General features: G+C 37.0%; 1 protein-coding gene across 1 annotated transcript in view; it reads left to right on the top strand.

Annotated features, from left to right (window-relative positions):
* The first annotated feature begins 261 nt into the window (after positions 1 to 261).
* The window catches only part of TOPAZ1 (testis and ovary specific TOPAZ 1), a 36,135-nt gene continuing 9,408 nt past the window's right edge, over positions 262 to 26,988 (top strand). Inside the window, exons 1-13 of the mRNA XM_061465011.1 lie at positions 262 to 1,043; positions 3,470 to 5,936; positions 6,956 to 6,982; positions 10,101 to 10,168; positions 13,033 to 13,172; positions 15,221 to 15,282; positions 17,591 to 17,706; positions 19,905 to 19,990; positions 20,710 to 20,847; positions 24,806 to 24,869; positions 25,952 to 26,103; positions 26,365 to 26,457; positions 26,711 to 26,826. Of these exons, the coding sequence (XP_061320995.1) occupies positions 473 to 1,043; positions 3,470 to 5,936; positions 6,956 to 6,982; positions 10,101 to 10,168; positions 13,033 to 13,172; positions 15,221 to 15,282; positions 17,591 to 17,706; positions 19,905 to 19,990; positions 20,710 to 20,847; positions 24,806 to 24,869; positions 25,952 to 26,103; positions 26,365 to 26,457; positions 26,711 to 26,826 (4,100 nt within the window). The 5' untranslated portion in view covers positions 262 to 472. The remainder of the gene's footprint in view (positions 1,044 to 3,469; positions 5,937 to 6,955; positions 6,983 to 10,100; positions 10,169 to 13,032; positions 13,173 to 15,220; positions 15,283 to 17,590; positions 17,707 to 19,904; positions 19,991 to 20,709; positions 20,848 to 24,805; positions 24,870 to 25,951; positions 26,104 to 26,364; positions 26,458 to 26,710; positions 26,827 to 26,988) is intronic.

Below are 26,988 nucleotides of genomic sequence, written 5' to 3'. Positions count from 1 at the left end.
CCGCACCGCCATTAACCCCTGCCGCGGGCATCCGCCTCTCCCTTCGAGTGGCGCGTGCGGGCAGGCGGCGCTGAGACGACGCTTCGAGGGACGGATCGGTGGACGAGGGCCGGGACGAGGGGAGCGGCGGGGTGGCGCGGGGGTGATTCAGGCGGCTTCTGCGGCGGGAGGCGGCGAGCTGCGTGGCACGGGTGGCCGCGGCGCGGCCCTTGGGGCGCAGACCCCTCTGCGCGGTGAGGGGCCGCACCGGGCTGCGGGGGGTGATGGGCGATCGCTCGTTGGTGGCTGTGGGCTTGCTTTCCTCAGGAGGCCTGAGGTTGTTTGCTGTCAGGCCGTGAACTCTGAGGCCTTAGCGAGGTTGTACTCCCCTCCTGGTTGGGCCTCTGCCTGCCTTAGGTGCCAGACTAGCTGGGGTGCTGCTGGTAAAGGTGCACTGGTGAGTGGATTTTGTTGCTGACTCTAGGCACTTAGGATGCCGCAGTTACGGTCAGGGAAGGTGGTAACTGGCAGTGATATAAAGTTGGCTGATGAGATGGTCACCAGGCCAAGCTCTCTGGGCGCTGGGGTAGAATGTGAGGCAGGGAGCATGTTGGTAGTCAAGCAGAGTCATCACCTGGTACCTGAGAGAAAACCTGAGCAGCCCTTACCTTGCTGTCTGCAACCTGCCATGCTCTCCAGCGTTCTGTGTGAGCAGTTTGCTCCTCCTGCCCCCATGCAGAAGGAGCAAGGTGAGAGTAGCCAGAGACTCCCAGCTGAAAAAAACAAGCAGATACAATGCAGGAGGATTTCCAGAATCAACAAGGGTCTAGAGCTGCCAATTTCAGACACTGCTATATGTGAAAATTGGCAGGCAGCAACTGTGGCTGCAGTCACATGCTGGGGAAAGACTAGAAGGAGAAGGACGGAACAAGGTCAGCAGCGATTTTTCTCAGAAACTACTTTGCAAAGTAAATTCTTGGCAGTGATTGAAAGGAAAGAACAGAACTCAGAAGAACTAAACCACTCAGCATTCCAGGAGAGTTCAGGGATTTCAGGAGAAAAAGGCAAGTATTCTTTTATGGAAATAAAATTACAAATCGTATCCTCAGAGGAGGAAATCAAGAGCACAGAGAGACATGAAATTTCCTGTTTGCCAGAACCAGAGATGCTGCAACTCGGAAACAGTACATGTAGTACTGAAGTGAAAAGCACTAACTCTGTAATGATACTGAAGATGCAAATCCTGTATCTTGAGAAGGCTCAGGAATCCTTGTCTGAACCAGCAGTTCAGGAAGAGGTAGATAGGCCCAAAAAGTCAGATGGGTATAATACAGTCATAGAATAGTTGGGCTTGGAAAGAACCTTAAGATCATCAAGTTCCAACCCCCCTGCATTGGGCAGGGACACCTCACACTAAACCATATTACCCAAGACTCCATCCAACCTAGCCTTGAACACTGCCAGGAAAGGACCATTCACAACTTCCTTGGGCAACCTATACCAGCACCTCACCACCTTCACAGTAAAGAACTTCCTCCTTATATCTAACCAAAATTTCCCCTGTTTAAGTTTGAACCCATTACCCCTTGTCCTGTCATTATAGTCCCTAATGAAGAGTCCCTCCCCAGCATCCTTGTAGGCCCTAAATTCTAATTGGATCAAGAAAGTCAGGGGTGCAGAAGAAAGGAAAGAGGTGCTTGAGCAAGAAAGGCAGGGCCTCCTTAATGAAACTAAAACTACAAGGGCCCAGAGAGAAGGGTAGATGTGCCTTGCTGGAACTGCATATGCAGTATCCAGAGTGCAAGAGAGGAGCAGTGAATCTGGGGAAGATGGACAGAAATGCATTGGTGTCACAGTGGCTACAGGGTTCAGGTGGCCAAGAACAACTAATAACCAGCAGAAAGATGCACAAGTATTGCATGAAAAAAGAGCAGCAGAGCTCAAACCCTCAGGAAGGAGCAGACAGCCTAGGGGAAAGTGATACTCACTTGTGCCCTTGTTGCAGAAGTACAGGTGCAGAATTTGGGTTCCTGGGACAAGGGACTGGAGCTGCAGTAAGACCCCATTAAAAGGTGAAAAAACAGGAGATAATATTTCTTTTGCAGATGTATCTGTGTGGATGTGAGCACAAGAAAGAGTGGCCTGTACTCTTAGTTAAAAACAGCTCTTAGTGGATGGCTACTAACTTAGCACAAGAATACAGAGATACGAGCTAGGGTCTGCTTTACAGTACTGTGAATACCAGTCTTAGGAGAAAACAGAATTTTAGGAAGAGGAGAGGTTTTTATTGAAGGAGAAAAGCAGTTCTTTAGCACAAAGGAGAGGAGGCCAGATACTCTTTCTGGGTGCAGGGGGTGAAAGTGACATTGGCAGCTACAAGCCCCAAGTAAGAACTTTTTATTCTTTTTTCCCCTCAGAAGTGGTCAGTTCATTTACACATAGAAGGTCAGGCACCAGCAGGAAAGGAAGCAGTAGTTTCAGCAAAGCCAAAAGAGAAAATAGTCAATTCTTCATTCACCTGTATATTATCTGATTGGTTTTGAATATGCATCATGCTGTCTTGGTTTGGTCTTGCCTTTATAGGTTTTGTTTTCAGAACTTCTGGGGTTTTATTAGCTATTCTCTGCAAAACCCTGAAAGATGCAGGAAAAAAAGATTGTGTTTCGGTGTTTTAAGAGTGTTGTATCAATATGGAGCAATTTTTAAAGAATTTTTAAAAGTCTCATTTTTTTTCAGGATAGCTGTCTGAAAGATTCTTTTTACTTTCAAAGCAGGTGCATTCAAAAGATAAATATTTGCTATAGGTTATTATTAATATTTTATCTATAAACCATATGCTAAAAAAGAAAAAGAGACATATTACAATTGTATCTTTCTTACTTTGAAAAGTAAGATCTAAAACCCTCAACATTCTGCTGGTACATTCTTGAGTCCATTCTCCAGGTGAAACTTTTGGATTGTACAGTTTTTTTACATCATCTTTATTTTTAAATAGAAAGTAGTACTTCATAAAAATGCAAGTCCCACAGTTTTCCTGAATCTTCTTGGAACAGACTGATACATTTGGTTGGACTATATATCTAAAATAAATTACTATATTCTTAGGAACAAGCTTTCCTAATACAGATAATCTACTATGTAAACAAAAGATTGTACAGCCAAGTGTGCGAACAGCATCTGCATTTTCTTGCCAGACTTGCTCTAATTTGATTTCCACCTATGTCTTAAATATACTACTTCCAATGTCTTTATGACACCTTAAGGTCCTGTTTACATTTGTTTCTGAAGACAAAATATAATTTGTTACTGTAAGTCTGCTAATAGTGCTAATTTAAAATAAATTAGTAAAACTTTACAGAAGTGTTTTAGCTTTATATGGTGTTGTGTTCTTTAGTAGCCTTGAATGTTTTCTGTTCTGTATAAAAAAAAAAAAGTTTTTTTTTTTCCCCTAACCATACTCTTTAATGACACTTCTTTATTTTTTAATCAGTGAAGGAAGAATGGAAAGCAATTGAGCAAGATTCTGGTACACAGGCTGTGAAGAAGCTTAAGACAAATCAAAACCCATCAGAAGACTCTAAGGAAAAGGAACCTCACTACTGTAAATCTCCTGCAGTTGCTGCTTTAGGTGGGACCCAAAGCAAGAACTTTCTATGCCATTCTGTAACAAAACAGTCCGGTGTGCAGTGTAAAAAAAGGAAACCCAGAACTGATCAAGTCAAATGCTTGCAAAGTTTTAGTGTGACTACACGTGAAGGAGTGAGAAGTGTATCTGCAAAATGTGATGCTGAACATTTCAGAAAAGCCCTAAACCATTGCAATGGCTTGTTCTGTGCAACAGAAAAGAATCCATTTGTGAGATTAGAGGCCTGTAGTTACATCAATACATTTGTGAAGTCTTCAGCTAATGGAACTACCAGCAGTTACAAATTGAATGGATTCACCCATATAGCCCAGGATAAAGGAAAGCGTGTTTTTCCTGATGGTACTGTAGAACAGAGTGATATGAATTGCAGCACTAGTAGAATGCAAAACAAAGGATCACTCATAAAAGGTGGTTTATTGTTCAATAAAGAAAAAACTGAAAACAGAGAAGAGTGTTTTTCATGCTGTCAGAGCAAAAACAAAAAGTCTTTAAGGGGAAAAAGGTTGAATATTGGTAGAAAGCCTAGGAAAAAGAAGAAAATTGCTGAGAAATCAGCAATGCAGAATATATTCAGAGACACGGCTAATGGCAGTGAGTATGAGTTACAAGCAGAAGCAGCACTTGCCAGGTCAGGTTCCTTTGAAGTCTTGGGACTAAATCACGAAGAAATTACTCTGTCACCTTCATGTGATCATGCATCAAATCTTCATGTAGGGAGAAATACTCATGAAGCACAAAATATATCAGTCTGGAGAAAGAACAGTACCAAATCACTTGTGTTTGAAGATGGCTTTAAGAAGAGATCAGAGCTCTCAGTAACAGCAAAAGAAGAAAATTCAAACAGCGTGGCACATCATTCTGCTGCCTCAGGTAGCCTGAAAGTGCTAGCTGATGAGGTCCATGGTGTTTCTAACAGTCACAAAAGCAAGACAGTTAAAAAATTGAACAAAGTTAATAAGAAATTGCATCAGATTACCTGTCAAAGAACAGTACCTATGACTGGTAAAAATGTTTGGCCTTTTGAATCTTGTGCCAGGACTTCTGAATGGGTTCATAAAAATCTTGGGTCTAGCTCAGAAGGAGAAAGACTTGTAAGGACCGCCTTCAAGGAATCCTCTGATCAAAGCAGTGTTGAAACTGTAGGAAGCAATGCTGTGATTGGGAATTTGAGACAGTTGGATTTCCCTATGTCATTGGAAGAAATTAACAAAGAATCTACATGCAAAATAATAGATTCAAATACTGAATGTCTGACTTCACTTGAAACACCAGGGTCGTCTCCCATGAATATTGATGAGACTTTGAGAATGAGCAGTGAAAATGTGGAATCCCCCATTCATACAGATAGAAGTGCTGTGACTTTTAGCCATGAAGATGTGCAAGAAGTTAAAGCAACCTTGAATTTTACAACAAAGCAAAAAAATAAAAAAAAAGGAACTGTGACAAAAAGAAACTTGTCTGTGACAGTCCGGAAAGGTACATCTACACGTGACACACACAGAAAGAACTTGAGCTGTAGGACATCAGTAGTGAAAGAGATATTTTCTGATTTAAAGCTAATGAAAGTATTAAACACTGAAAAACTGACAAAATTCAAAATTCCTTTATGCAGAAACAAGCCTGAATCCAGGAAATTGGAATCTGTCTGTTCATTTGAAAAAAAAACCTTTAGTCCACTAGAGCTTTTTGACAGCAGTAGTGTTTCAAGAAGGCAGAAGATGGGTGAAGAGACTTTCTTGGTAAATTCTGAGCAGTGGCCTCTTGCTACTTCAAGTGATGCTACATCTACAGCTTCAACAAAAGAAAAAGCAGATGAGATCAGCAGTAAGGACTTCCAGCATGATGGCCCTAAAAACCTTTCAACCTTGTCTACTCTCTCTGAACATTCTTCTTTATATCCACATCCTTTTCCTGATGGACAGCCAAAGTCACCTGTGCCTGATTTCCATGGTACTGAATGTGTACTAAAATCTAGTTTTCCTGATCATTCGTGGAATGCAGTTGACCACCCTGCTGCATTAGAAATAAATGATGGTAACAAATCAAGTGGAACTCTTTCAGAACACCAAAGTCAAAATATTCCAGATATTCTTGACGCTTACAAGGAAGATATTCTTGTCATTGATGTGATTCAGGATGACCCTGACCTTTTTGGATACAATAATGAAGAGAAGCTTGAACTTGCAGACTGTGAAAATTGTTCTGTGAAGGAGTCCTATGATAGCATCTCCATTAAAGATGAAAAGCAGGATCTTAAGCCTGAGTGTCCTGTTACCTCAGAAAAGAAAGATTCAGTAGGTGATAATTTTAGGTATGCATATCATTTTTCTTTACTACAATAATCCTAAGTGCTTTGTTCTCATATCAGTGTACTTTGGTTGTAGTGGTCAGGCTTCCTTACAGAATTTTTTCAATTTGTTGGTTGAATTTAAATGTCAAAATTTGATTGAGGTATGACAATGTTCTGAATGCAAATAATTTGTTTTTCATAAGAACTAGTATTATATCTGCATTGAAGGAAAATATAGTCCTAAAGAACTGGTTTAGACCAAGTGAAGTGAAATATGGAAGTACAAACAAAACTTAGGAAGAGTAATATTCTTGACTAATAACTCAATGTTTTTAAATACCTGACTTGATTTGCGATAGCAGCTATCCCTTTGAGAGAATTTTTTTAGTTGTGAGGTGGTAGAATATTAGCATGCTTTCTAGGTGTAGCATATTCTTTTGCTGGATCTGTACAAGTAAATGGTTGTCTCTACAGTAGTATTCCATTCTGCCATTCTTCTTCTCTGCTTTTCTTCTACCCCCAGATATGTGAGTATTTTTTAAATCTGTAATGTGGTTTACACGTTATAGATGTTTATGATCCTGATGTTAATGACTAGGTAATAAGGTTTTTGGAGGGTTGAGATGATCATAAAAGTCACTGAAGGGGGAAGATAAGTTTAAAGTAGAAAAGCTTTTGTAGAAGAGGTAGTAGTCCTTCATGGGACAGAGGAACTCATCAACTGTCTAGACTAGTATTCTCTCTAAACTGTGATACCTGTGTTTGATAAATGAGTTTTAAGATGAGTTTAAGATCACATTTTTCATCATACAAAGGAAAACAGAGCTTAGATACAAATAATGTAAGATTTTCCTCTGAAGATTATTTTTTTTTTTATTGGGAGGGATGTTTTAATTTTCTTCCTGTGCACTTTCTGGGTGGCTTTATCCTTATTTTAAATAAAATGTTTTAATTATTTTCAACATTATGCCACTGCATTAATTTATTTTCCTCTTTGCTCTCCTTATCCTTTCACCTTCATTAAACCCATGTGCAAAAAGAAGAAAAAGAAGAAAATCTTCTCTGAGGTACTGGACAGTTTTTTAAACGTGAGAATATAAAACTTTCAGTTGTTAATGTATTAAATATTTTTGCAGAATCAAGCTTATGCAAAAACAAGCCTCTGAAGAACAGGGCAAATCTTCAGTAGGAGCATCAAACTCCTCAAGAAGCAGCTAGGCTCTAGCATAATAAATTTATTAGAATTACTATTAATTTTGTGTACAGTGTATATATTGTATCCTATATACACTACATAACAGAATGAGTGTTTGCTGTATATTACCCCAGGGTAGTAATGGCTGTTCTGAGATGGTTTCCAACTGGCTGTCTAGGCATTGCACAGAATGGAAGATCAGAACTTTCAAGCCCTTTCCACTCTCATCTTGGTTATGGTAGTAAAGTTTGGTATTTGTATAGATGCTAACTGAAAATTTTATTGGATCTTGTAAGTAAGATCCTCCTTTGTAAGGAGGATAAATATTTCCTTAAGTAATAATGACACTGAGAGTAACATTATCACAGCCTTTAGAGAGATGAAAACTGAACTTGTTTGAAGTCAAATTTCAGCTTTCTTCCTGGATCTGCTGAATTTGCTTGCCACCAGCCAAGGAAAGTAAAAATGCAGGCCTCTTATTTCTTAGAATTTTCCCTTAATTTGCTAAAGAAGCAGGCAAAATTGTCTGGTTTTGCTTTTTAAATTCCGTAATTTAATGCAAAGATCATTAGATAGTGACTGATCAAAGTTGGTAACAGTCAGAAACATACTAATGAACTGAGTATGACAATATTAAAATAAGGCAGTAAACCTTACTACTGTTTATCAGGTACTTGTATCCCTTAATAATACCAGATAATGACCAGTTCATACTGCTATGTTTTTTTTTATTAGTGTTCGCCAGACACAGCTGGGACTTCAGCTGTCTTTGCCAAAGTGATTATGCTGGCAGAGTTACACTGACATCATACTACATATTTTAAAATAAAATACTGTTTCTGTTAATACCCTTTTTAATTTTTTTTCTTTAGAGGTATTCTAGGCTATTGCGTATGTTTGCTTGTTTGGCTTCTTATTTTATGCATACTCAGTTTTGCTTTGTTGCAACATTAGCTGCATATTAGCTTGTAATGATACTTCAATCTGTCCATGTAGAACAGCGAGTCAGAACTTCACTATGGTAAACCATGTCTAACTTATATAAATATTAGTTTATATGCATGTTTTGTTTAACATTTGGTTAATGTTAGCCATTACACTCTAGATGAATGTAATTTGGTGATCTTAGGTAGAAGAGCAATACAAACGCTTACTGGCTGCACATGGTGGCTGTTGCTGAATATTTTCTTTATCAATACATAGCTTTTGTTATGGTTTCCCTTCAGATTAATGAGAACAGGCAGATGATGATAGAAAGAACCTGGATCTTTGTTAAAACTGTTTTAGTGCATAAATGCATGAGGATGGACTTCAGTACATCTCGTGTACTAATACTTTGATCTGGCACTGGTACAGAGCAGTAGGAACTGTAGTTCTGCTAGCAAGTTATTCTGACAGTATAGCTGGGTTCTTAAAAAGGTTTTTAGGATGTGTTGAGTGTTGCTGATGAGTTTAATAGCATTTAAGTTGTAACTGCAAGGGAAATGACTGGTGCCTTAATTTGTAGTGTTCTTCCCACTACAAAAATCTGAGATCTAGCAGCTTGTCAAAATTACAGTTCCTATAATGAAGTATTATTTTTTGTTCAAGTTTCATTGATAAACCAAAGCACTGAAACTGTGTGAAGACTGTACCTGCTTGATTCAGTCACTGACAAGTGTTTGGTGGCAATTATTAGCCACTGCAGATGCGTAACTATTAGTGTGGATCCATTTTGTTTGAGTTTTGAATTTAAACACCAAGACATGTTTAGCTAATGAAGCTTTTCATCTTCGACTGTTTGTGACCTTAAAAGATGGAGGAGTATTTTTAGTTATGAAAATGTAAGGATAATAATTTTTGGCTTCCAAATTTCAGATAATGAGAGCACATGTCCTTCAAAAGGAGAACATACTGGTCACAACAGTGATTGAGCTCCAAAATGCAAATAACTTCTGTTTCACACTACACAATTAGGAGAATCTGGTAAAGATTTGGAAGTAGCTTTTGACCTGAATATGAAGATTTCAGTTTCTTGATGCTGTTTAATATTTTCAGTTTTAAGCAGTGTTTATGAAGATGACAGCTTTCTGGAACTGTCTGCACTGCAGTTTTACAAAAAGAAAGTAACTTGTTTCAGGCAAAATCACTCAAACTTTGCATTTCCCATACAATGTGGGGGAGAGGGGAAGTAAGCCTACAGAGAGCTTGCCTATAATAAATAACCTTCTTGTCTCTACAAACTTGCTGTAACTTACTCAACTTTGCTTCATAATGTATCTCATAATATTTGTGCCTGAATGTTTGCATAATTCCAAGTTACACATACTGGGGAACTTCTTTATTTCCACTAGGTTGTTGCAAATTTTCATTGTTCCATTTTACTAGGCAGCTTGCTGTCATTACATTTGTTGTCATTTACTAGGGGTAGGCTTCCAAGATCTGTAGTGATGATGATGTTTGATATATTCGATATGTAATATTTTACTATGTATTTTTATCGTTAGAGCTTTTCTGAGGAGAAATACTTACCTTTTTTCCAACTTATGTTTAAAATAGATGAAGTATATTTCTATGACCAAATGTGTTTGTTATTCTATTTGAGATTCAGTGTTATGCAAATTGTCATGAATATAATATTAACATAAATCACATTTTGTAGAAACTGATGAATTGGCTCATTAGTACAGTATTTCTGTAATTTGCTCTGCAGAGATATCACTTCTTGGTATTTTAGACAAAGGTGAAATACAGTAATGAGCTTTTACTGACAGCTTTTGAGATTTGAAATGTCTTGGTGGTAGTTAACTCCTTTAGGTGTGTATTTGTAAGGATGGCTATAAGAAAGCCAAAAGAGTGTGAAGAACTGTCTTATGACAGTGTGCTGAATGTAAGGATTCTGTCCACAGCTAAAAGTATTACTGAGAACTTTAATTTTATGTAACTTGTTAGATTAATATTGCCTTTGTGCAAGATAGAAATCTTAAGTACACTTTTTTTTTCCGAAACAGACACATTACCATACAGGAATCTGGAATGTCAGATGATACTGAAATTTCCTGTGATTGGGTGCTAAAAGGTAAGAGTCTTTGGAGATTTCTGAATGCATAGTCAAGAGGAGATGGTAACCACAAAGGTGTTCAGTAACAAAACCAGGACTTTCTGGTTTCCACATAAAATAAGAATTTGTCATTTCTGTAATACCTTTTTATCGTAACAGCGTTTTGTTTCTTAACGCATATAAAGTGGGTGTCTTGAAATGGTGCAAACCTGAGTCTTACAGGGAACATGCACTTGTCTTTAGTACTTGTGAGTTGATAGTACTGGGTTTTGGTTTTTTTTATAGTAAGACACTGAGTACTGTGATACTGCTTTGGAGGCTGACTCACAATCTCACTTTGTTCTTCTCTTAATTAGCAGACAGAATTTTAAAATAGGTTTCTTTTTCCAGGTTGTACTTTTTTTTTTTTGCAGATGCTATGCCCATTCTTCTAACGGTGTCCAGTTTTTTAAGGATGCTTCTTTTTTAGAGAAGGATACTTGAGTTGCTTAATTTTTTTTTTTCTTCCTATTTTAAGCACAACAGTCCAAGTAGGCAGCATCTGAGTGTGATTTGTTTTGTTTTCTACAGCTTGCATACAGGCCTACTATGCAAAGTATGTCTGATGTGGAAGTTTCCCTTAGATAGGTTGAAGGAACAGGAGAATAAAACTAACACACTGGAGAAGGCACAGTGTGCTGATGCTGGTTTTGACAGTTCTTGGTGTTCCCCTTTCTGGTGTCAGTTTGTCAGCTTGCTGTTAGTGTAACACTTGGTCATTATGTATTGTTTTTGTTGCAACCTTGAAAAGTCTCTGCGACAGTATGTCTTGTGCTAGTTTTTATATTAATGTATTCATGTAGAAAGAAATACTTTTCATGTAGAATGAGTGAATGGTTTGGGGAGATGCAGCCTCCTGGAGAAAAAGGAGTGAATAGTAACTATTTGGGGGAGCGAAAGTTTCAGGCTTCAGTGATAAGAAGCAAAATCAAAGGTAATGAGGATGTAATTGTTCAGACACCAAGAAACAGACTCAAGTTCCCTGGGGATGAGTAGGGAGGAAGTACACAGTTATGCCTCTGGCCATGTAAAGAGCCAGAGGGACCATGGTATCTGCAGTACTGAGGTGATTGAAAACAGACCTGGCAACGAGTCCTGTACTATTTAGTAACTTCTGCATTTTCTTGGACTGTTGTTTTGCTTCATGTTCTAATGAAGTTCAAGGTTAAAAGCCTTTGGGTCTTTGTGTGGTGCTTAAAATAAAGAAAAAGATTTAAGTATGTCCTTCTTCACAGATGTGAGAAATTAAGGATCACATCATACTGTTAGATTAACAGTGCACGTAGTAGCTTATCTTTGATATATGACTTTTTTAAAAGACCTGCACAGAACAAAATAAAGTGCTTGGTTTTGGTAGTTACCCACAATTTATGTATTTATTTAGAAATATATAAATACATAGGAATGTATAGGTATTACTGCTTTCACGTCTTGTGTTATGTAGTGAGGCCATGGCTTCTTGTCTCAGGGGATTCACAGTCTAAGAAGAGCAGCGATTACTACAGTTAAGGTATTATGGATGACATCAGTACTCTTCATCTGTCAAGTGGAAATCTTACGTTGTCTTCAAGCAGATGTGCCTTGTATTGCTGGTTATACAGAGACCAGTGACTTATTAAGATAAAAGCCCTTCCAATAATAATCTGATTCTTCCTGTATCTGGACAGTGTGGTGCAGTTGAAATTTATTCATGTGATACAATGAAATAGTGAATTTTTTCTCTATGCAGAGCTCTTCCATTGCACATACACAGTTGCTTCAGAAAGTTGTAGTTACTTTCTGTTCGTTTCCTGTGGAGTCTGCAAAAGGTGCTGAAATTTCATGACACTGAATTCTCATTGTGTTTACTATATTACAGGAATTTTGAGTTTCTGAATTTAGTCTACAGAATCACAGAATGGGTTGGATTGGGAGGGACCTTCAGGATCATCCGGTTCCAGCTCCCTGCCACAGGCAGGGCACCTTCCACTAGGCCAGACTGCTCCAAGCCCTGTCCAACCTGGCCTTGAACACTGCTAGGGTTGGGGCATCCACAGCCTCTCTGGGCAACCCATGCCAGTGCCTCTCCACCATCACAGTAGAGAATTTCTTTCTAATATCTAATGTAAATCTCTCCTCTTTCAGTTTAAAGCCATTCCCCCTTGTCCTGCCACTACATGTCCCTGTAAAAAGTCCCTCTCCAGATTTCTTGTAGGCCCCCTTTAGGTATTGGAAGACTGATAAATATATGAGATATATGAGCCTTCTCATCTCCAGGCTGAACAAGCCCATCTCTCTCGGCCTGTCTCCATAGCAGAGGTGCTCTAGCCTTCTGATCATTTTTGTGGCCTCCTCTAGGTTTACTCCAACAGCTCCACATCCCTCTTGTGTTGGGTGCCCCAGAACTACACACAGTACTCCAGCTGGGGTCTCATGAGAGCAGAGGGGGAGAATCCTCTCCCTCGACCTGCTGGACACAGGGCTTCATCATGTCATTACAATAAACTTACACACTTCTGCAGCAAAGGCTAACTCTTTATTTCCTTAGGAAATTACCATATGTATCTTTGGCTGTGTTTTAATAACAAAGCTTAACTGAATTTATTTCTAAAATACTGAAATAAATATTATATAAATAAACCTGTTCTACAGCTTGGATAGAATTTTAAGTACAGATTCAATTTCATATGTATTTGAAAGTGTTTGTGCTTTAAGGGTGAAATAATTTTACAAATAAATCTCGCATTCAGGAAGTCCTAGGATTTCTTAAATCTCATTAGTATTAAGGCTTTTTCATATTTAGGAAGTAGAAGCTTTGTTGTCTTGTAGCTTGGGAAATACAAAATGTGTTTATACATTTTCAGCTAAAGACGCTAAAACCCACAACTCATCCAGAGGAAGCAGTCCTCTTGGGACTGTTACAGGTGTTACTGAAAGCTTTCTTGAAGATGGGCAATCAAGAGAATTAGATGAACTTCTGAAGAGTTTTGACGTGGATGAAAAGGTACTGAGAAATCATGTTTTCTGTTGCTAACTAGTTTAGGAAATGATGGTCCATGTAGTTGGATAATTTTAATTACTGATGCTGGTTTATTAACAGAATTTTTAATTTCCTGTAAAAAAAGAATGTAGTGTTTCACAGGTTACTGTGCTATTGACAATGTAAGTTTTGCTTGACAGAACTTCGGTCACTAATAACCCATTTTCAAATTTGAAACAACAAGATAGTTATATCAGTTATTGCAGCAACTCTGTATTACCAGTTGTATGAAAATTACTGTTCCAGAGAATACCTAAGAGTACTACTGTGCATATGTGACATCTTTACATAACATAACTAGTTTTAAAAGTTGGTGTTAAATGCTTCTCACCACACTGTCTCAGAAGGATGGCATGTTATTGGAAAGCTGGGGAGCTGCACAGCCATCATACATCCGAGGAGGATCATTCTGTGGTTCATTACTTGGGCAGAAAGGCTATTACATTACCATATTGACTACTTGGTAGTTCAGAGGGAACATTAAACCATTTTCATGCTCAGTGACTTTATCTGACCTTTCTACTCTCTCTGTCTTCCTTCCTGTAGATGGTAAGTGTAGGTCTTTTAAGACTTGAAGTTTTATGCTATTTACTACTTTTATAATGGATTGGAATTTACAGCTTGCTGCTACTCGGACATAGCTGCTGATAGCATTTACTTCTTTCCACTACTTCAAGAGTGAATAATGTTTTTAACTGGATAAGTTAAACTGTAAAAGCCACATGGCTAGAAACTTGTAAAAAATGGATAAGGTAATCAAACAGTAGGGAATCGGTTTCCCTGGCAAAATTGTTATTTAAAAGCAGAATAGAAACATTTCCTTCAACAAATGGAACTGGGGCTGCTGACATCTCATTCACAAAGTTAATTTTGTTCCCTGACCTCTTAGGGAGAGTAAAAGGGTCTCTCAAATAGAATAGGTTACTGGAGTAACTAAGTGGAGTAACTAACTGCAGTTACTGGAGTAAGTATAGCACTTATTGCAGGACCCCCAGGTCAGTCGCTGGGGCTGCTTCATAGAGTTGTGGCTTTGTAAAATCAAATGTCATAATCCTTTCTTTTCTGTGCTGTGTTGGGCAAAGGTAAAGAAGTACAACTAATATTACCCAAACCCCAAACTTTACCAAATTTAAGCCACGAAATATTAATACAGCCCTAAATCTATTCCTGTATGTGGACAGAAAACCAGCTTTCCAGATGTGAGGAGGGAGTGCAGTGGCAGAACACTTGTTGCAACTGTTCTACTGTTTGGGGTGATTCATGGGGCAGGTGATGTTTCTTTCCAGCTCACAATACTTTGAGAAGGACGAAAACTTAACCACTTAACTATAGAGAAAACCCTAAAAATACGTGGGGAACTCATAAACTGAATTTCGGAAATCCATTGAGAGCATGTCCATCTCTGATTATTTGGTTATCATAAATTTTGTGAAGTTCAAGTTACTTCATGAGTAACAGACAAAACAAAGCCAGGGTTCCATGACTTTGTTCTGTATCAGTCCTTTCAGATTCTCACACCCAAATATGTTAGATTCTGTCTTTTTTGTCCATATACTTTGGGGTTTTTTTCCTATATGCTGTGGTACACAGCTGAGAAAAAGCCTTAGATTTGTCCTCAATACAGCTTTACATTTTCACTAAACTTGGTGGAATGTTTTTTGCGGGTTTCTACATCTGTCAGGCGCAGTTAAAATTGGGCAGTGGGCCTAAAATTGCTGGGACTACTGGTAGGAACAAAGAGAAGACAATTGTGTCACCTTTTTTCCAACTAAAAATCACTGTTTTAAAGATTACAAGGTATAAGGGCAGTGTTTTCGCACCATTTACACCATATAATGGCAGTTTTACACCATTTAAAAGATGGTGTAAGAGTAACTGCCATCCAGATTAGTTTTTACAGTCAAGATTCTTATCATACTTTCCAATGATCTCTAACAGGTTGAAATCTGTAGTGTAAAGTGTAAGAGGCTTCCTAGTGATTTGCTGTATCTGAAAGTGCATTTTATTCATAGTTCAGGTTTGCAGATGGAGTGCCTGATGTCAAAGAAGAAAAAAAGGGTGAAGCTGGAAAAAGGTATATATACTGTGTTCTTCATGTAACCTGTGATACTCCCTAGTTACTGTACAAATGAAAAGTGATGTTTTTCCTGAAACACCATCAGCATTTTAATTCAGGTTTTCTGTATTATTGTGACTATGATGAAGAAAATACGTATGTGAAACAATACAATTTCACTGTGCAAAGTACAAGACAAGTATAGCTGTAGCCTGACAGGACAATAGAGGTTATTTTGTCCTCCGGCTAGTGATGAAATATATCCACTTTATGCCAGTGTCTAGCTTTGTCATCTCAATGTGTGTAGCATAAGATGCATCTCCACCCACAACAGTACTTACCAGAACTCAGAACTTTAAAAAAAAAAAAAAAAATCAGTTGAAACATTCAGCTTTTTTTTTCTGCCTCTTGGGACTCTCCCTAAACTAGTGAAAGAATTGAAAGATCTCATTCAAATTCAGGCTGACAGCAGTAGAAGAAGGCACTTAAAAACGTGGCATGTGGAGTCAAGCACGTGCTCTGCTGTTCTGCTAGCTTCAGGCTGTGCTTACAGTGTTTGTTGTACGTACAACTTGGAAGTGTCATGCTAAGAAACTTCATTCAACATCAGCCTAAAAATGAAGCAGAATAGGACTTTGTAGAAAAAGTATACTTAAGTGATATAATTCTTAAGTAATGAGAAGAGAAATAACAGGTATTTCAGAGTCATTTTCACAATAATCGAGAAACCTCAGCTGGTATAGAAGAGGGTATTGTTTTTTTCCAGCACCAGTTACATTTCAGTGACAGACTTGAAGTGTACCAGAATTTGGTTAAATAGAGAATATTGCATCTTTTCATTAATCCACTAGAGAGCTCCAGGCTCCTCCTTCTGGTAAAATACCCATTTAAATTTACCACAGTAGCATAAATAGTTCTTTATACTGTAGGACTATGCTGGATAAAGTATGTGCAAGTAATACTGCATTACTTCCTTAGTTGAAATGCAGTGCAGCTAGAGAAGAGGCATTTATTTATTCTTTCATTTGGAGTCAAACTGTTTTCTCTAGTTTGATTCAGAAAATGTTACCATTGCAAAGTTTCATTTAGAAGAAAATATAGTTACTGTTCTTATTCAGCAAACTCCACTTCTAATGACACTGTTACTTAAAAAAGGGAAGTTGATTGTAAAGCTGTATAGTTTACAGTTCCTCACAAAATTGTGTGCAGTTTCTTGTCTAGATTAAAAAGAGAGCTGAGATTGTTGTCCTGAAGGTAAGCTGCTATGAAAATCCTGTTGTGTCAGATCTGAGGCTGGCATCACAAGAAAGCAGAAAAAAATGTCATGGTGACTTGAAAACTGTGATTAACTAGATCTGCAGATCTAGTTTTCTGTTTTTCTTCCTCTGGAGACTTGTACGGTATAATAACTAAACGAAAAATAAATAATTTTGGTTTATTAGGTAGAATTTATTCTTCTCTGCTGTCGCATTTGTATTTGAAACTCTATTAAAACCAGCCTGCAATTTAGGAAAGATTTTGCCTATCCTGGCTTTGGGAAGTATTAAATAGGTAGCCCTAACGGGATAGCAAGGCAGTTTCTGTCTCCAAACAGTAAGTAGGCTGAAATGTCCTTTGTACTGAACCTAGATTCTTAATTAAAGGAGAAAGGGGAGGAGGATCTCATGAAAGGGGATTATTTTTTTCTGTAGCTTTATTTACAAATAAGAAAGAGATCACTAAGCATTTAGCTAGCAGTATTTTCAGCTTGTTTCAGAAAACTTCACATTTTAGTTGTTTAATTATCTGAAATGTACATATGTGGGAATAGTTGAAGGCAGAACAGAATTGCCTTTGAAATCACCTAAGTCTTCTGCCAAGTAGAGCCAGTTATTAGGAAAGAAAACAGTTGACTCTTCAAATGTAATTTCAAAAGCTTTGTGGATTACTTTGACAGGTATTACATAACAGGCTGCTGAAAAGTAGATGCTTCTTCAGAGGTGACAGAAATCATCTTAGTCTTGCTGTCAGCACAGTGAAAAAAAAATTAGAAGTTGTTCACGGGTATCTTTTCTTCTTATGTATTGAATTTCATACAGTTCCACTTAAAGACATAATAATCTCAGCCAAGATTGTAATTAGATTGGACCCGGCAATGAGACTAGTGAAAGGAAAGTTGTTGATACTGCTACTGTTTAAATTTACATCAAGTTTTGAAGTGTTGTGTCAATTGTTGAAGGAATTCTCAATTTTTATGTGCTTATTCCTCCTTTTTTTTAGTTTTCTAGTACATGGGAGAAGTACCTGCTTGATTTGGCTAAACAGATTTTTGTTTTTCAATACTCAGCAGTGACTGTAAATACAGAGACCTTGTGAACTGTGGATTGCTATCAGGATTGCCACTGCCTGCCCAGAAAATAAATGTCCTCAGTGAAACTACAGAGATGGAAGCCCAGACAAATGGTATCTTATGCTGCTTTGGTGAACCTTCCAGAATTTTTTTTTTATGTGTGTTTTATTTACCTATAAAATCTTAAGGAATTTCTTCAATTCCTGAAGGTACTGGCTGGAGTTTATTTTAGTTTCCATACATAGAAGCAGAAATGCAAGCTCTCACATGAGAGGTTAGTCAGGTTTTTTGGGTTGGATTGGGATTTTTAGCAGGATCCTATTTGGTAGGGTCAAATAGCAGTCATTCTCTTGTCGGTATTCATGGTTCTCTGACACTTGAATGGTACAGGGAACATGACTGCAGATTTTCTTGATTGGTTGCTATCTGTAGGCAAAACTTGGTTAAGGGATTTGCCCAGCTTGCCAAAGGTCAGAACTTTGCTGTTTATGCCAATTCAAATGTTTGCAAGACATTCACTAGTCTGGATCAAGGAAATGATCCTAGATTTAATAAGCAGTACTTAATTTCAACCTGGAATATTTCACACCTGGGACAGGTACTTCTTAAAAGTGTGCCTGCCACCAGAGAAATAATAATGTAATGGAACTGTAGTCAAAGTTTCCTTCTCTTTTTCTCTGCACAGAATAACTCTTAATGTTAAGCCTTACATAAAAGCATAGTTTCATTTGGTGTACAAGATAGAGAAAAACAGGAATTGATTGCTTATGTATAGGTACTAAATTCTGTTTCTTTGCAACAGCTGTTTTGGGAATTAATGTTTTTAGAATTACTGGTTAACACGAATGTTTGTAAACATGGATTTCCAGAAATGAGCCCACTGGCAGAGGCTCTTGCTTAGTTTCAAATTATACTTCCAGTATGAGCTTGTAAAACGACTTTATCACTATGTCTAACAATATTTTCAAGAAATGCAAGAAACATAGATGCTGTAAAAAGCAACTGTGAAATATGTCTCTAGACTGTAGTAGTTTGAAGTTGCTCATGTCTTTGGCCTTAAAAGTGTATACACCTTATGAAGAGTTCTTCTAAACCTTCCTTCTTAAAATCATTTTAAACTGTTGCCAAAGCAAGAGTTTCTGTGCTAGGAGAGGGTAAAACAACCTTTTTCCCCTTAGAACTATGCAGGCAGGATTGGTCTAGTTCACTTCAGTGCCTGCTTCCCTACAAATCTGACGTACAGTTGGCAGGGAGAGTACAAACTTGAAAAGACCTGGTCGTAAACTCTCTGCCGTGAAGATGGCAAGAATCTGAAAGAAAGACCTCTAAGATCAAGTTCCCAGTAGCTTTGTTCTGCAGCTAGTGACTGACTCTATCCTGGGTCTTTTGCCTGTCTCTAAATTCTGAATTTACCAAGTTGCCCACCATCACTGCACAGAGTTACAAAGCTGTGAGAGAACATGACATTCAGATATTTAATTGTTTTACATTATATTTCTCCTTCCTATACTGTGAAAGCCTCCCTCTTTAGAAAGACATGCAGATTGAGAACCATGTACCTAGTGCAAGTCTGTAGTACAACATGCACTATCATTGGATGCTTTTTAGTAACTGTAGTTTGTCAGAAAGGGCTAAGCACACCCTGCCTTTTGAATAGCCTCTTCTTTGAAGGGACCAGATGGAAACCCTAGAAAGCAAGGCATTCAGAAGCTCTTGTTTCTCTTTAGATGTGGAGTTGAAAATACGAACTTTTATCTTCCGTTAACACTGTTTATTTTTCAGAGAAAGAGATCTGTTATCAATAATAGTTCTAAAAACAAGTTTTACAGTTAAGAAGCCAGTAACTTATATTGGTCTTAAGCTTGATACTGTGCTGTTTAAAACATAGAGTATGAAAGATTTTATTTCAGTTTTGGAAAAGTAGTTTATGGCTAGTGATGTGGGAATGCAAAGATGACTGATAAAGTGGGTTTGGTTGTGTTTTTTTCTCCTTTTCAAATTAAAACTTTTGGATATTTTAATTCAGTTTATTTCCTTCTCTCTGTAAATTAGATTAAAACCCTGGATAAAGATGCAAAGTTTTTAATTTAGATGTGTTTACTCTTGAAGTTTGTGTAAAGTCTCGATTTTAGGATAATTAAGAAAACTGTAACAAATGACTGGCTTTAGCTTGTATTAATCAGATTTTCTTTAATCATTGCTGTGATTTGAACAAACTATAAATATAAGGGAAATACAGATAAATGAGAGTGCTTTCAGTATGATTTATTTTATTACATGATCCATTTATTGCCCTCATCATAATTTTTAGATTACAGATTTTCAGGAAAAAGTCTTTTACTGCCATTGCAAAATTCTGGAGATTTTGAGACATGGAAGGTGGAAAAAAATGCAATTGTGAGTTGTTAAATCCTTAATGATCTCTGATCCTCTGGCACTAATTTTGTTACGGATATTCAGACAACTCTCCATGTGTCTAGTCAGAAATCACGAATCTATGTAAGTTTACGTTTCTACTCCTCTAAAGACATTAACACTGAGTAAGTACAGTTCAGAAACTCTCAGAAGAGCAAAATCAATGATGAGGGGACAGCTATTCACAATTGAGCTTTGTAGATTTATACTTCCAACTTAAGCAGAATCAGATAATGCTTTTTTGGCTTGTTTTTTGTAGAACTGAAAAGCAGACAAGGTTTATCATGTTTCAGACAAACTGCATTATCCATTATGCTGGGCACTGAAAAATGATGAAGGAAGTTGATGCCCCAGAATCCTCAGACTCTTATCCAGAGCCATGCAGGAGTTTGTCATGTTTCTTCATCCTCTCTACTCTGTCTCATTTGGCAGTTCTTACATTCTCTCTGTGGTCTTCAAGACAGATTTTTGTTGTATTAGACACTAACTAACATGTGACAAAGGGCGGATCTTGGTCTGCTTTGAAATGCTGCAAATACAGTATAAGAGATGAGGGTTGCCTCAAAGGTTTAGTTGTAGATCACACATTTTTTGCTTTTGTTTGTAATTTGTAGCTATTTTGAAATTCTCAAGAAAATCTGTGTGTTTGCTTTCAAAAAAAAATATTGTTTGTGGGTTTTATTCTGCTTGTTTTATTTTAGGCTTCTCATTCAGTCCAGCAGATCCTCGAGATGATTGAATTGCCCCGTAAATATTGCAGATTTTATTTCATGACTTTGCGGGGCTGTGAAAGAGCAAAATGTTGGTTTTGGCATGTTCCTGAACACGGAGATGAAAAGGTAAAGAGCTTCATAGAAGAGAAGACAGATTGTAAGCATGGACACTTTTAAAATGTAAAACAGAATCTCTTTTATTCATTTATAAGCGGAGAGGGAACAAATTTCAGAGATTGATGTATCAAAAAATCAGAAATTCTTCCTCTCAAGTCTTGTGAAGTTTTGGTTTTTGGTCTTGTGGAGTTTTTGTTTGGTGGTTGTTTTTTTGGGGTTTTGGGGTTTGTTTTTTTTTTAAGGTAGAATTTTGAACTTGTAGTCTTTTTAAGAAAACAGGGAAAGAGTAAGTATCAGGCTGTACAAATACAGAGTTGTAGAATGGGGAGATTATGAGACATTTCTGCATTGGAAACCTGTAAGCAAACTCAGACTTTGTATGTATTGTTAAAGTCAAAAACCAGTATGTTACTTTCTGCAAGTAAATAAACAGCAGCATGTTTGTTTAAAGATGCTGTAATCTCCTTAAATGTAGCAATAATTCTCATTATATTTACAAGCAAAAATATTTTTCCAGAGGTGGTCAAAGTAGGTATGTTTTCAAACCATTTAACAAAGAAAATACGACTCTCTAATACTTAGAACTGTGTAAGACAAGCTAATTGTGCTGTCATGTAAGATTTTGGCTGTATGAAACCAAGACTTAGGTGTTTCTGTAAATCACTCAGAAGTAATAAAACAACTAAACAAAACTAGATGCCTAAGCTTGTCTTGATCAGGTCTTTCAAGATTTATTTCTCATCTACCATCTTATTGATACAAGTACAGTTTTATCATTGGTGTCAGTAAGTAAAAACACAATCAAAACATAAAAAAAAATAAGTTGTCATGAACCTGTTAGACATAAATAATTTTAAAAAGGAGCTTACCCATGTCCTTGAGATCTTAAATATACTGTGTCAAATTTTAAAATACATCATAATATATTAAAATACAAATTTGGTATTATTTTTCTGAGTGGTTTTTTTTTTTTTGCTTTTTAAATCTCAAAAAAGGGATGTTTTTCTAGTGCTTTGTAACCCCTTTGAAAATTTGTATGATGGATTAAAAATACTAAGCTCATTTAACAGTAATTCTGTATGGGACATTTTCCCTTTTACTCAGTTGTGAAGGCTATAGAGAATATAATTAATTTTCAGCTAGTTTGTATGAATTATGATGATTCATTATATACAGGCACATTAAGGAAGTATATGCCTAAAACTATTAAAAATCTCTTCCATTTTATTTTACTTGTGGTGCAGCACTCCAGCACACTTACTTTTCTGCCCACCAAACCCAGCCTGACTTTCCTGGTAGTCTCAAAGTCTACTTCAGGGTGGGTTTATTTTGTTTGTTTTTAGAATTGTCCATTTAAAAACTGTAGTAGGCCAAGCACCTCATGGTGGCACCAAAGTACATAAATGGAAGACAGGTAAAGCAGCAACAACATCTTCATCAACTGCAGGGGAAACAAATCTCTTTAGGAACTGTTATGCAACCCACTTCCTTAGTATAGCGTTTTCACTGATGACTGTTACAGGAATTTTCAGAGAGAAGTACCTTTCCCCATAATGGATACTCCTTCCTTTTCATTAAGCAACTGTTTGATGTTTTAAGGCATAGCTTACTAGAGTTTCACTCTTCACAGTTGTGGCTGATCATGCAACACAGCAGTGATTTCATTCATAAAAATGTATGTTTTGAAAGTCATCACACTCTTGAGCTCAGCAAGTTATACAAGTTACCATGTTTTTGGGGCTTTTTTTAAGATATCTTTAATTTCAAACAGTGAAATCTCTTTTATATTAGGCAAAGTAAACCAAACTAATAAGGCTGTGTTTTAAGTACTCCACAAATTATTTAAAGGGGAGGATCTTAATGATGTGTATCAGTATCAGATAGGGGCGAGGGAGGTAAATAAGATGAAACCAGGCTCTTGTCAGTGGGGCCCAGTCAAAGCATAAGAGGCAGTGGGCATAAATTGAAAAGATAGGAAATGCAATTTGGCTTGAATGATACTTCAGACTGTAGCATAGATAATTGTGCAGTTGCATAAGTGGTTTGAAAACAAATCTTCATGCGAACTGTATTTCTTGGATTTTATTTTAGCTTTGTGTACCTTGCTCATTAACCTTTTTGGACTCATAGCCGCAAAAGAAATGTTTACTTTTTGTGACTTCTTGAACCTCTAACTGGAAACAGGATATAAAATAAGAAGATATGTGTCTTCATTAATGTCATCTTGCAACTTCAGGGTCTTGGGTGTATGCTTCTATTGTGGTTTGGGGTTTTTTTTGTTTGGGTACTGGGGGGGGGGGGGGCTTTGTTTTGAGGGATTTTTTTTGTTTGTGTGATTTGGTTTTGTTTTGATTTTTTTAATCTGGCTTCCTAAAGAAATGAGACCTAAAAGTTGCACTATCCTGTTATTACTGTCTCTAACTGCCTTTAAATAGTTTTTTAACCTGTTGGTTAGTTTCAGCCACATTTAACATGGAGTGTGTGTCTCAAAGATGCCACAGGATTCTTAAACAGAATCTCTTGTAAAAAGGATCCTGGTTTTGATCTCATTAAGCAAAAGGCTGCAGCATGGGGTTTTTACCCCTTATTAAACATTAAGAGTGCAAACTGGGGAATGCTGAAGGACTTCATAAATTCTTGTGCTTGTTTTTCTGATTTAAGCACCTTTGTGTTACTGCAGTAGAACTGTTTTACTGGGTAGTCAGCTGCTTGTAAAAGATAAACAGCCCTTTATTGCTTTTTATTAAATTGTCATGTAAATAAGTTCTGGAATCAACTTACAAGTGACAGAATAATGTCATCTATACCACCTTTTGAAAATAGGAATTGTCTCTTTTATGTACTTTAATTTGAAATCTATTAGAGATTCTCGCATTTTTACATGATCTGTAGGTTCGTTACACCTTTTAAAATTGAAACAACTAAATCAACGGAAGCCTAGAGAAGCTGTAAATGAATAACACATTTACTTTCTTTTATAAATGTAATGTAACATGTCCCATGATTAAATATTACTACAACTGTATTTTCCAAGCAATTTCACTAATACTTGGAACAGTCAGAGCTCCAGATGCAATCTTAGATTTTTTTTGGGAGTCAGTCCAAAGAAGGAGGAAAACACATTGCAAAAGAAAGCAAACTAATTTACATACTGTAAGCATGTGCTAAAGCTTATTTTGGAAATGCCCTCAGCCACCTGGGATCGTAGGTTTGGATTAAATGAGTTAATTCACTGCGAAGTGACACTTCATCTGCATTAATGATGATTTTCCGAAAGGTATATCTTAAATGATAGTTCAACAACATGATGTTTCAAAATGAAAACAGTAAGCTTTATTTATATTCAACATACTTATGTATGTGGTCTTCCTGTTCTTTGACTTGATGATCTGAATAGGTTAATGAGCTTAAAAAAGGAAAGATGTCTTGGCCACAAGCCAGTATCTTCTGCTTTGATGATAATTCATTTGCTATGTAAGAAACATAGTTCTGAGTTTTTTCTTTTATGTCCTTATGAGTAATTCTTTGTGACTGTCAGTGTTACCAGCTTCACTTCTAGATGATTCTTTGATTTCTTAGTTGGTACATTAATGTAATTTTTGTTTATCCCATTTTCACCTTTTTGCTTCCCTTTCTCTCACTGTTAACAGTATGTCACATCTATGCTAATTCCAAAGTAACTGTTTTCTAATTCATTTTTTTGTTTGCTGTGAGTATATACAAACACAGACACACAAGCATTTGTCTCAGCAGCTCCTTTTTCAAACATTTCATCTACCTTACGTCCTTTTAACAGTGCCTTTGCCTACAGACTCAATTACTTTCTTACACCATTTGTCAGCATGTGTGGGTTAAACAGAAGCAATGTGAAGTTTGTTTCCATATAGGTCTCATGGTTGTGAGTAGTTCTTTGTTTGGCATAAACTGAAGTAACATTTTACTGTGGATTTTTTCCCCCTTTTTCTAGGTTTGCATGACAATACTTAGAACATACATTACTATCAAAGAATCGGGCCTTCTAAAACGTGCAGGTACGATGTAGTAGCTTTTGATGTATCTTTAATACTTAGATTATTTAAAGCGAATTAAATAGGCTCTCAACAGAGAGTAAGAAATGCTGATTTTGAAGGAATATATTCAATCCACATGTTCTCTTGTTCCAGTTGCTCATTGAAGCTAGGTATTTAGATACACAGTTATCTTGTGAGGTCATTGTAAGTCTTACATCCACAGAAAATTAATTTAGCCTGAATGAATTAGACTTGAGAGCAGAAATGAGCAACTGGGGAAGAGGGGAGGTTTAACAGAACAAAGTTTTGTTAAGGTGCCTTGGCAAAACATTACAAGTCCAAAAACTTTGGAATTGAGCTCTTGAAATGAAGTGCACCCAAACAGCTTTAGTTTAGTCCTTTCACATTACCTTACATGCAAACAACTATGATTAACACATTTTAGAGACTGTAGTTGATCCAAATCCATCTGAGCTTTTGAGTTCAGTCACAAAGGACTGAATTTCAGTCTGGTCTGTCATTCCTTTTGTACCTGTCCTAAGCAGTCTTAAGTTTATGAAAGCTTATTAGAGCATAGCACAATGGGAACATGGGATCCAGTCACACCCTGTGTAGTATGTTCCCATGCTGAAATACTGAGCATTGTAAATGCAAATAACACTGGGTACCAGCAGGCTACACAGTACGTCTCTACCAAGGCTAGGACTGGAACAGATTGTAAGACCATCCACTGTGATAACGCTGCACTTCACTTTCTAAAACTTCATGTCTGGAAAGGCCTTACTACCTTGATGCACTTACCAAATCTAACCTGGTCTTGTGCATTTTTCTGGTGCTGCACCAAATATCTGAACTTTCTTGAAACTTAAAGGGCTTGTGGTGTTCAACTCAGTGACATGAAATGTTTCAGAATACTCAGTCTGGGTCTAGCAAGGTTAACATTGTATTCAAACTGGATTCTTTTCACCCATTTTTCTCCCTATCCCATAATATCCTATATAATAAAGGGTTGTTACAGTGAATTTAAAATTTAAGGAAATAACTTGTTTGAATAGTTAGTGTCAGTTTATCTCAAAATGAAATTAATTTAATTGCTTTTTCAGTGCAAATATTTGTGAAATATTACAGAGAAGTTACTCCTGGTGTGTATTTTGCTTCTGAAGTACTGAATGATCTTCTGGTTTCTCTACTCAAGAAATGTTTGTTGCATGAAGTATTTCAGATATTGAATGTAACTGTACAAATCAGTACACCGGTAGGTGACCTTACACAAATCTGTAAAAATATTTATATTGTATATGTAATATAAAAAAATTACATTTTTTTAAACCCCTGATCCATCGTTTCTTAGTTTTTTGAGTACTGTGCCACTTGTAGTAATAAGTTTGATTTTACTCTGATACTCGAATCTTGGGGAGGGTAAAAAGAGCAATTAAAAAAATATATATTATAAAAACTCTAAGCTTTCTAATTGAACAGAGTTGTAAAACTGATTGTGCTCTTCTGTCTGAATTAGCCGGCTGTAGATGTTCTTCTGAAAGTTTTTGAGCACGTGGCTTCTTTGAATATGAGAGACGCTGTGCCTACGTTAATCAGTACCTTTTGTAAGGTATGAGTTTGGAATTTCTGAAATAACTTTGCTTGTTTTAAAATTCAACCATGTCACTTCAATATTATTTCAGTACTTTTTTTTTTTTTTAGTTACATTATGACTAGCTGAATTTGTGGTGCGTGCTTCTACCTTATTTTTTGACTGAGATTCAATCACATGTTTTTTCCACCATTATTTGCCACTTGCCTCTTGAAATATGTGTCACAGTTCTTTGTATGCCTACTTTTCTTCCCCCTCTTTGCTATTACAGCTCATTGGTGCTGGTATGTTCCTTGAGTCTGCACATTTTGACTGTATTATTAAGTTCCTTCACCAATTGAAAGTTTCCAGTCAGGAACTAAATACTGTTTTGAACATAAAATCCAGGTATGTCTTTAAGGAACTACTTTATATCTGTCTAGTTCCTTCTTTAGGTTCTATTTTTATAAATTCATGTATGCCTTTAAAAGGCAATTAGAAAATGCAAATGAGTGTTTCAGGTGAAAATACTGTCATATCATGTGCAATTGTATTTTAAAGTGCTGTCAG

This window comes from Pezoporus flaviventris, unplaced genomic scaffold, assembly GCF_033815535.1.
Source record: "Pezoporus flaviventris isolate CSIRO_AGI_PZ_B2104156 unplaced genomic scaffold, CSIRO_AGI_Pfla_v1 ptg000037l, whole genome shotgun sequence".
Lineage (NCBI taxonomy): Eukaryota > Metazoa > Chordata > Aves > Psittaciformes > Psittacidae > Pezoporus > Pezoporus flaviventris.
The sequence above is the reverse complement of the archived record's forward strand: the minus strand, read 5'-3'. Positions and strand labels throughout refer to the sequence as shown.